At 52.1% G+C, this 10,726-nt stretch overlaps 1 protein-coding gene across 1 annotated transcript; it reads left to right on the top strand.

Annotated features, from left to right (window-relative positions):
- The first annotated feature begins 3,299 nt into the window (after window positions 1-3,299).
- Window positions 3,300-4,713, top strand: BLOC1S4 (biogenesis of lysosomal organelles complex 1 subunit 4). Its single transcript, XM_081137058.1, has one exon. The coding sequence runs from the start codon at window positions 3,354-3,356 to the stop codon at window positions 4,008-4,010; it is 657 nt and encodes a 218-aa protein (XP_080993184.1). The 5' UTR covers window positions 3,300-3,353; the 3' UTR covers window positions 4,011-4,713.
- Window positions 4,714-10,726: the final 6,013 nt, after the last annotated feature.

The following is a 10,726-nucleotide window of genomic DNA, read 5'->3' as shown; positions in this document are numbered from 1 at the left end:
TATATAACATAAAAGCTACTGTCTGAGCCATTTCTAAGTGTACGGCTCAGTAGCATGAAGCATACTCACCTCGTGCAGCCGATCTCCAGAACTCTTTCATCTTGCAAAACTGAAACTCCGTACCCATTAAACAACTTCCCCCCAAGCCCTTGGCAGACACTGTTCAATTATCTCTACGATTTGACTACCCTAGGACCTCAAGTAAGGGGGATCACACAGCGTTCGTCTTACTGTAACTGGCTTATCTCTGAGCATAATGTCCTCCAGGTTCATCCCTGTTGTAGCAGGTGTCAGGATGTCCTTCCTAAAAAGGCTGAATAATAGTCCTTTGTATGGATAGAATACATTTTGCTTACCCACTCAGCCATCCATGGACACTTGGGTTGCGTCCAGAGTTCTTTGTGGGTGCGTGTTTGTTTTATTTAACTGGAGTCAAGTGTCTCCCCACTCTCCTGCTTGGGAATTGTTTGTGATTTTCTCCAGCAGGAGCTCTCGGGGCCCTCTGGCTGCCACCAGCGCCCCCTGCTGATGATTTGCAGAATTGGTCCTTGGCTAAGCTGTGTCCCCACGTAAGGACGGTGCATTTTCACCTTCTTCAGGGCCACGGCCAGAGTGCCCGTGGGTCCTGGGACCACCATGGTCTGGCCAAGTCCTGGCTGACCACAGCAAGGCGCCGGCCCCATCTGCTGGGCCCACCTGCACTCGGATTAAATTCCCCAGGCCTGCAGCCCGGTGCTCTCAGGGTACCAGGAGTGGGTCCGCAGCTTACCACAGCGTGGCTCCCACCCTGCTCAGAACCAACCCCGGCTCCCCCGCAGCCCCCTGCCCTGCCCCGGCCTGCAGGGACTGCTGGGCATTTCTAGCGATTTCCCCCTCCCCGTCTTGCCCAAGCCCTGAAGCAGGAGCTGCCAGCTGCACACCCTCCTTCCCTCCTTCCCTCCTTCCCTGCTGCTCCCTCCCAGGCCTTCATTCTCCTGCACTTTGGAGCCTCTTTCCTTGCCGCAGTCCTGGGTGCTCACCGGGTGCCCTGGTTCCACACCACAGCCTCTCTGGCTCCTCACTCCAAAGAGCTGCTCTCCTCACGCGGCCACCCTGGGACTTGACACTTTGAAGATTACAGGCGGGTTTTTTTGGGGTGTGTTTTTATGTGTGTGTTTTTTTGTGTTGGTTTTTTTTTTGTAGAAGATCCTTCCATTTGAGTTTGTCTGCTGTTTCCTCGCCATGGGATCAAAATCACATATCTTTGGCAGGCATGTCACAGAAGTGATGTAATGTGCTTGTTTACATCTTATCAGATGGAACCTGGTTCCAGTCAGTCCCTTAACCGATCCTGGTCACTTTGATCACTAGATTAGGATGGTATTTGAAAAAAATAGCCAGTTCCAGAGCTGGGGCAAGAGGCATCTTGCTGTATCTCAACATCTTGTTCTGACACAAAGTGAGGACATGTTCAAAGAACGACCAGGATGTCCCTGGCCAGTTTGGCTCAGCAGTTAGAGTGTCCGCCCTTGGACTGAAGAGTCTTGGGTTTGCAAATATGCTGTTCCTTAAGCACTTAATTTATTCATGTATTCGTATTTAATGAACTCATAGTCTCCCATATTATTCAATGAGTTGTAATTGTTACAACCATTATTTGTTCTGATGGTCAAAGTGTCTCTGATTTGCCGGTGGGAGCCCATTCAAGCTGGTCTCTGGGTCCTTCTGATGTATTCCCAGTGTTTTTAGGAATTGCAACCACCTGGCCGAACCGCAGCCCTGGGCATACCTGAGTATCCACATTCTCTGGGGCTTCCCCCAGAAGCGGAGTGCGTGGGGAATGCGCACACTGCAGCTGCGGAGAGGCCGTGTTCACTCAGCCAGACCTGGGCTGAAGTAGCTGTGAGAGTTTGTCAAGAGGAGGGAGGAAGGCAAGTCCGGACAGAGGAAAGATGGGACATTCTGAGGATGAAAATTTGAGAGGACCAGGGAGGGGGCTTGCATTTGGGGCAGCAATTGAGGGAAACAAGGATGAGATTCATGAGACAGCTCTAAGATGGAGAAATTCTTGTGTACGAACCTATAAAGGAACTATGTACGTTGAAGAAATGAACACACTCGTGTCTAGGTAACATACTATTGATTTCTCCTGCTCTCTGGGTATCTCCACCTACTAGAATGAAGCTCGAGGCAGACGTTTTGGACTGTCTGTCCACTCCTGTATCACACAGTGCCTGGAACAGTGCCTGATATGCAGTAGAGCTAAGTAATATTGATTAATAAGTAAAAACATCTGTGGTAAAATAAAATTTTAAAACAGTTTAAAAAAAATCTTTATTGATTTCACAGAGAGGAAGGGAGAGGGAGAGAGAGAAACATCAATGATGAGAGTCATTGATCGGCTGCCTCCCGCACGCCCCTGACTGGGGATGGAGCCGGAAACTCAGGCATGGGCCCCGACCGGGAATCAAGCTGCGATCTCCCCATCCGAGGTCGATGCTCAACCTCTGAGCCACACCGGCTGGGCTAAAACACTTTAAAGCAGAGAACTGACCAATAGCCCAAATTTCTAAGCCAGAAACTTCTGTTTGAGTTATCTGCATTGGTAAGCAGACACGATTAAATTTAAATTGAATTTGCATACTTAGCTGACCCTCATTCTTTGATGGAGCAGTAAGAAGCAACTAGGGGCAGGAGGGGACCCTTCCTGGTCCTGGACGTGTCCTTCATCTTGATCTGGATGGAAGGATATGCAAAAACTAATAAATCTGCCCGGCCGGCGCGGGTCAGCGGTTGAGCATCCACCTAGGATCCAGGAGGCGGTGGTTCGATTCCCACCCAGGGCAGGTGCCCAGGATGTGGCTCCATCCCCAGTGGGGGACTCATCACTGATGCTTCACTCTCTCTCCCAAACTAGAGTTGTACACTGGTCCATTTGCACACTTGAGATGCATGCACTTACTGTACTCCTGGCATGCCTTCATTTTTTAAATTTTTTTTTTAATGTCTTTATTGATTTCAGAGGGAGCAGGGGGTCTGCACGTCGTACGTCCCCCACTGGGAATGCAGCCTGCAACCCCCCGTGTGCCAGGACCGGGAATCGAACCGGCGTCTCCCGGGTCGCAGGCCGACGCCCAGCCACCGAGCGACAAGTTACTTCTTAAATAGGTTCTGACCGCGTGCGCGCGCACGGCGCTCTCAGCGCGCGTGCGTGAGCGTGAGCGTGAGCGTGGGAGCGGCGGGAGGCCGCGAGCGGGGACGCACCGGAGCGTGAGCGTGCGCCGGCGAGAAAACCGGAAGCAGCGGCGTGCGGCTGTGCGCGCGCGCGCCCGCGGAGGCCGGAAGCCGGCCCTGCAGCCCGGAAGCCGCGGGCGATGGAGGGTCGTTCCGCGGGTCGCGGCCCTTCTCGCGAGGGGTCGGCGGAAGAGGCCGAGCCCCCGGCGGCCGTGTGGAGCGGGGACAGCGGCCACGTGTCCCAGAGCCAGAGCCACAGCAGCGCGTCGGGGCCGTGGGAGGACGAGGGCCCGGAGCCGGGCGCCCCGGGGCGCGACCTGCCGCTGCTGCGTCGCGCCGCCGCGGGCTACGCCGCCTGCCTGCTGCCCGGCGCCGGGGCGCGGCCCGAGGTGGAGGCGCTGGACGCGGGCCTGGAGGACCTGCTGGCCAGGGTGGACGAGTTCGTGGGCCTGCTGGACATGCTGCGCGGAGACTCCTCCCACGTGGTGCGCGAGGGCGTGCCGCGCATCCACGCCAAGGCGGCGGCCATGCGGCGCGTGTACGGCAGGATCGACCGGCTGGAGGCCTTCGTGGGCATGGTGGGCGCCGGCGTGGCCCGGCTGGAGGAGCAGGTCGCCCGGGCGGAGGCCGAGCTGGGCTCCTTCCCCGGCAGCTTCCGGAAGCTGCTGCACACGATCCCCGTGCCCGCCGTCTTCAGGGCGCCCGCCGCCCGGCCCCCGCCGGCCGCCTACGCGCCCCCGCCCGTGTTCCGGACCGAGGACCACTTTCCCGGCGGCGGCGAGCGGCCCGCGGTCTGAGCGGCCGGGCCCTGGTCTGAGCGACCGGGCCCTGGCCTGGCTGCCCGGGACCCGCCCCCGGGGCCGTGTCCAGCCTTTATTCCGCCGCCCGAGGGCGTCTCCAGCCTTAATTCCGCCGCCGGAGACCCTGTGCGCAGACGTGCTGCTGGAGGGCGGAGTCGCGCGCTGTTTCTCACGCTCTCCGTAATTATTTCACGTGGGATGGATGCTTTTTTTTTTTTTTTTTTTAAACGTCTTCCGATTCCAACCTGAAAAGCTGCTCGGTGGGAGCGATCGATCGGGGAAGCAAAACGACTCAACTTATATCTGCGTGCACTGTGGCAAACTGTTTGTTTTTATGGACTGTAGGGCTCAACAAGCAGTATTACTTTTTAAAGATTTATAGATTTATACGCTCTCTAGAAAAACTGAGCCGTGGAAGCGTCGTTGTAATTTTTATACCTAATAGTGATTGGATTTCCCATCGCTGACTCTTGGGGTCGCTGGTAAATTATGTAGCGTTCTATGAAACTTTCTGTTTGGCCTGTAAAGCGAAGGAAGTTGGACAGCTCCTTAGGAAATGTATTGACTTATTGCAACGAATTCGGAAGTTGTATTTGAAAGGAGGACCTCGCCACCTTGATTTTGTCCATAGCAAACATGTCTATATAATGGTTGCCAACGTTTGGTTTATCGTTTAAATATTAATAAAATTTTTAAATTTTATTGGAAAACCTGTCCTTCTGAAAAGGACTTTGTGTATTTCTTTTTTCTGTTGGTTTGAAAATAGACATGTTGCTCATATGATTTTCGGAATGGGATAAAGAAAGGGGCTTGGGATACTTCATTTACAGCGTGTTGTTTCTCTCCCCTCAGAGTGAACAGTTAAATCATTTGTTTGGGTGATGGGTATTAGGATTTTGCTCTTTCACCCTGACAACATAGAACTTTAAAGCTCCCTCGCAGATGCAACAGGCCTGACCTTGATCTGTTTTATGAGATGGGCCTAGACAGCAGACCTCCAGTAAGCATGCAGCTTAGGTTGCTCTTGTGTCATTTATCATAGGTCTTTGATGTTGATGGAGTAGGTGTAATTCTCACTTACCTGTCTTTAGTGAAAAGTCTGATCACGTCATCTCAGCCTTAGCTTTCATGGACCTTCTGTGTCGTTACACGTTTGTATTTTTTATTCAGGGTCACTGATTACAAACTGAAGAACTGCATTGAAAAGCTGAAAGAGCAGGTAAGCTGCATGTAATATTTGGCAACCACTGGGCACAGCTGTAAGTAGTATATCCCTGCAGTGTAGTCACTGAATAGGGAAATAGCTTCCTTACAGAACATCTGTGTTGCTAAAATGTTCTTTAAGCCTGTGGTTAATATTAAACATAGTAATAGTTTAATAGTAATTAGGACAGATTATGAAAAAATAGAATAGTGTTTATGGTTAATATTAAACATAGTGATAGTTTAATAGTAATTAGGACAATAGAATAGTTTTTGTGGTTAATAGTAAACATAGTAATAGTTTAGTAATTAGGACAAATTATGAAAAAATAGAATAGTTTAAAAGCTGAGATTTAATATCTGCATAATAGACACCCTACATTCTAGAACTCATAAATGTGTTATAAAGTAAAACTTTATTAATTAGGAATATACAGGGTGTCCTAAAAAATGTATATACACTTTAACAGCTGATAGCTCAATTAATGTTTCTTTTCAGATTTAATCCATTGGAATTAATAATTATTAAGTTCTGGAGGCATTTCCTCTGATTCGCTATCTTCATCTTCATTAAAAGCTGCTGCTACTGAAAGGGTTTGTGGAGCAAGAGTTGGAACAGTTTCTTTAGGTTTACTTGATCCAAGTTTGATGGATATGGCTGAGGCTTTCTTTGTCGTCTACCTATGGCAAATCCAAACTTGGAGATCTTTGTAGGCTTTGTTGGGATGTCTGCAGCTGCTGCTTCAGCTGATCGCTCCTCAGCGCTGCAACTGGAACTTTCCCTCCATTGCCGGCTTCCATCCCCAGTTGGGCATGTGCAGGAGGCAACAAGAGATGTTCCTCTCACATCCATGTTCCTTTCTCTCAGAAACAAAAACCAATCAAGTAAGCAAGTAAATAAATAAAATGGCACATGGCACCTTCTCTTTAAAAAACAAAACAAAACACCAAAAGCAGTTTATATGCCACAGCACTATTTTCTTGTAAAGGAAGGCACACCGGAGATAAATTTAGGATCAGCTCGCACGTGTTCAATTAGTTGCCTTGTTCCAACAGAGGGTGGCCGGAGATATGTCGTTTCTCTTCCTCCAGCGGCTCCAGCTCCCTGTGGCTTCTCCTCTCCCACCTTCCCATCCACCATTTTCCCCGCCGCCTCCCCCTTGATTCTGATGTATAAAATCAGTGGCAAAACTGCCATTTCCTGGAGCATTCTCTCAATCATTTGAGATTTTGCTTCCCGGCAATTGTCAGTCCAGCTCAAACTCATAAAAATCCTCTACAGGTTTGGTCGTTTCTTATGTCGACTGCCTGCCAGCCCCTACAGGATCTGCTGCCCCTTGTCCTGGGCCTCTCTCCCCTCACTCAGGCCCCTCCAGCCTCACCTTGATCCGGCAAGATGCCCAGTGTTCCTTCAGAGCATTTGCCACAACTGTGTCTGTGTCATTGGATGACTGTCCGCCTCACCCACCTCCAGGGGGCTTGGGCTGTCCACCTGCTTGACCTCCCCGTATTCCCAGCAGGTAACACCCTGCCTGCTGGTGGTTGACTGTCAGACTGGTGGAGTAAACGAAAGGCTACACGAAGACTAGGCACCCGGTAAGGCGTGGGAGACAGAAGGCAAATACAATTATTCAGTCAAATGCTGGTAGGAAACCAAGCGTCATGGGCCAGCTGAGGACTCCCAGGAGCTCTGCCTGCCAGTGGGAGAGAAGGTCAGACGCCAACCTAGCCCAACCCGAGGTTCCAGGACCCAGCTTTTAAAATCTGCAGGAATTCCTGTGGGTGCCAGGGAAGCCTTGTTCTCGCTCCTACCTCAGATGTTGATACAGAATTTGGAGGCCCACCTTCCTTTTACATGCCAAAAGGTTCAAAATCTTTTGTTAAAAAACATTTTTCAGACTGACCTAAGTTATTAGTCCCAGTAGCAGAGAAGGAAAAGCGTTTCTGTTAGAATGCCCCTGAACGGGGAGGGTCAGGGTGTGGTCAGGCCCCTGGGGAGGGAGGGAGCAGGCACTCCCAGGGCCCCTCCAGGAGTGTGCCTCCGAGTGGCTGCAGGGACGGGCCTGCCCAGCAGGGGGCGCTGGCGGAGCAGGAAAGGCGGCCTGGAAGCAGCTGGTGCAGCCCAGTCTCAGGACCTGACACTGGCACTGGTCGGGCAGTCAGGCCCTGGGCGCTGGAGATTCAGGCCTACGGGCCCCGCCACCGTAAAGGGCTCACAGTGTGGGGACCTCATCTGTACCCCAAGGTTGCTCTTGCAGGGGGCGTGGGAGGGGAGGAAGGTGGGAAGGGAGCACCCAGCCTGGCAGGCAGCAGACGAGGGCCCTGGCCTTCCTGCTGTTCCTGTCACCCCTCTCTGTTGGGAAGAACATGCTCATTTGTTTGGTTTTCTGCCTTCCAACCAGGGCAAGGAGCTGGGCCTTTTTCTGGTTTGTGCACCTGAGTCTGTGGCCCCTGGGCAGTGCCTGGCACAGAGCGGGCCCCTGGGCAGTGCCTGGCACAGAGCGGCCCTCTGAGCGCACCTGTTGAGTGAATGGAGGGAGCAGGAGGACAGGGAGGTCCCCGTCCCACAAGCTCCTTGGACGTTCACTCAGCGCCTCGTCCCGGCGGAACCAGCACACCTGTTTCAGTGCTCTCTCGGGGAGAAAGGCAGGCTTTCCCCACCCCTTCTCCCCCCAGGATACCTGCCACAGGTTCTAGGCTGCAGAAATGCTTCCTGTAGGCTTAAAATAACAGCACAGTGTTCCCGGGACGCTGTTCATTGAGATAGGAGCCAGCAGGAGGGAGGGTTTCGGAAGGGGGGCGTTAGTGGTGAGACTTGGGAGGGCTGGGACATGCTGAGTTCAGGGGCCGGGCCCACTGCTTCAGACGGTGGTTCAGGAGGCCATTCAAGGGGGAAATGTAAGTGCTGACTATTTCACTAATTTAAAGAAATGGGATCATTGTTCTTATTTATTTTTTTAATTTGTGCTAAAATATACAAAACACACAGATTTACCATCTTACGGTGCCAGCTCAGGACATTAAGCACATTCACACTGTGCAGCCATCACCATCACCACCATCCGTCTCTGGAACCCTTTCATCTTCCCAAGGTCACTCTGTCCCCATTACAGCCCCCACGGTCCCCCCCCAGCCCTGGCACCGCCCTTCGACTTCCTGTCCCTGTGGCTCTTACGGCTCTAGGGACCTCTGCAGGTGCCACAGTGCAGTATGTGTCCTGCAGGTCTGGCTTATCTCGTTAGCATGATGTCCTCGGTCCGTCCACGTCGCACAGGTGTCGGGATGTCCGTCCTTCCCGTAGCCAAGCCGTACCCACCCTGTGGATGGCCCACGTCTTGTGTGCTTCTGCCGGTGGATGCCGGGTTGCTTCTCCCTTTTGGCTACTGCGGGTAGCGCTGCTGTGGGCGAGGGGGTATAAGTAGCTTCTAGACCCCGCTTTCAATGTTAGGGGTTACACATGCGAAGAAGTGAAATTACTGGAATACATGATAACTCTGTTTTCCATTTTTTGAGGAAGCACCACACTGCTTGGCACAGCAGCTGCCCCATTTTACATCCCGCCCACACTGACAGGGCCAGTCCTCCACATCCCAACTTTTGTTATTTATATTTTTTGCTAATGACTGTACTGTAACGGGTGTTAGATGGTAGAAAGGCAGAGGTTTTTCGGGGTAGGTGGTGGTGATGGAGATGACAACCGTAGCAGGCACTTGTTCCCTGTCTTTTTGCATCTCACCCCGGGAGGAATGACTTATCTGGGTGCTGGGTGTAAGCCTCAGGCGTCCCTCGCTCCATTTCCCGGCCAGCGGAGATACTGAGTTGCAGCCAACGCCTCCATCGGCTTCCTTGTCTCTGTTGGCTCCGGCCTGGTGGGCATGTGGGCAGTGGTCCCCCGGCAGCTGCCGTGGTCCCCTCAGGAAACCAGCCAGCCTGGCGTGGGCGGGAGGCCCAAGTAGAAGTGCTTTGAGCACCAGGACAGCCCCACGTCCATTCCAGGACACAGGGAGTGAAGCTTGGGGCATAGGACACAGCTACATGTTGCCCCTCGGGCAGCAGCTGACCTTCAGGGCGTGCCCGTTACCTGAGGGCACAGGTGAGCCCGTGGAGACTTGGTGGGGACGCGCTCGCTGGTGTCACCCTGTGCACTGAAAGGCTGCCCGTTAGACCCAGGTCAGGGCACATGCCAGGGTCGCTGGCTTGGTCCCCAGTAGGGGGCGTGCAGGAGGCAGCTGATGAATGTTTCTCTCCCTCTTTCTTCATCTAAAAAAAAAAAAAAAAAATCTTAAAAAAAAAAAAGACTTGATGGGGATACACAGCCTGCCGGATGCCCTCGCCAGCAAGAGGCAGAGGCGGGATGCAAACTGCCTTCAGGGACACCAAAAACTTGGGACTCTCCAAAGAAACCAAAATAGGTCCTGTGGCACCTGGGGCTGCAGACGGGTATTGAATTACACCTGAGAGGCCAAAACGTGCAGCCTTAGGGGACAGGCCACCTGGGAATCTGCTCACAGATGGCACGCAGGCCGTTGAGACAATGAGTGGGACCTTCTCGGTGTCTTTTTTAGTTTTGTTTTGGTTGGTTTTCCACTCACTTTGAGTCAAATTTGCTGCCTTTTCTAGTTCCCTAAGGTGGAAGCTTAGGGGTTGATTTGAGATCTGTCGTCTAACAATGCATCTCAGGCTGTGCGTTTCCCTCTAGGGACTGCCGCTGCCTCCACGACTTCTGATAAATTGTATTTTCAGTTTCATTTAGTTCAAAACATTCTTAAATTTCTCTTGAGGTTTCTTTTTTGACCCATGTGTTATTTCCTTAGCAGAGTGTTGTCTCCTCTCCAAGGATCTTGGGATGTCCCAGCTCTTTCAGTGACTGATTTCTCATTTAATTCCACTGTGGTCTGAGAGTAGATGTCGATTTCCACCCTTTTAAATTAAGGTGCATTTATGGTCTGTCTCGGACGTGGCTGTCCTGGTGAATGTTCCATGCGAGCTTGAAAAGAATGTGTATTCTGCTGTTGGGTGAAGTAGTCTCAGTGTTTTTATTTATTTATTTATTTACTTATTTATTTAAATTTATCTTTATTGATTTCAGAGAGAGGAAAGGAGAGGGAGAGAGAGAGATAGAAACATCAATGATGAGAGAGTCATTGATCGGCTGCAGCCCACAACCCAGGCATGTGCCCTGACCGGGAATCGAACCCTGATCGCCTGGATCCTAGGTTGACACTTAACCGCTGAGCCACGCCCAGCCGGGCTTTATTTATTTTTTTAACTTTATTTTCAAGTAGTTTTAGACTTGTATAGAAGTTGCAGAAATAGTTGAGAGAGAGCCCCTGGGCCCTGCCCCAGCCCCAGCCCCTGGCGCTTACATAACCGTCAGGCACTGACCTCGCCCAGGACGCTGGCACTGGCACTGGCACTGGCACATGCTGCTCACCCAGCTCCGTTCGGAGTTCTCCCGCTTTTCCACGGGCTGGGGGTCTCACTCCCACAGGCCCCCAGAGCCGGGCACC

The sequence above is a fragment of the Miniopterus schreibersii genome, assembly GCF_964146895.1.
Source record: "Miniopterus schreibersii genome assembly, chromosome: 1".
NCBI classification, from domain to species: Eukaryota; Metazoa; Chordata; class Mammalia; order Chiroptera; family Miniopteridae; genus Miniopterus; species Miniopterus schreibersii.
Note: the sequence above shows the minus strand (reverse complement) of the source record. Positions and strands in the feature narration are given on the sequence as shown.

Coding starts and splice junctions, on each gene's coding strand:
- BLOC1S4 (XM_081137058.1), top strand. CDS start 3,354: ATGGAGGGTCGTTCCGCGGGTCGCGGCCCTTCTCGCGAGGGGTCGGCG.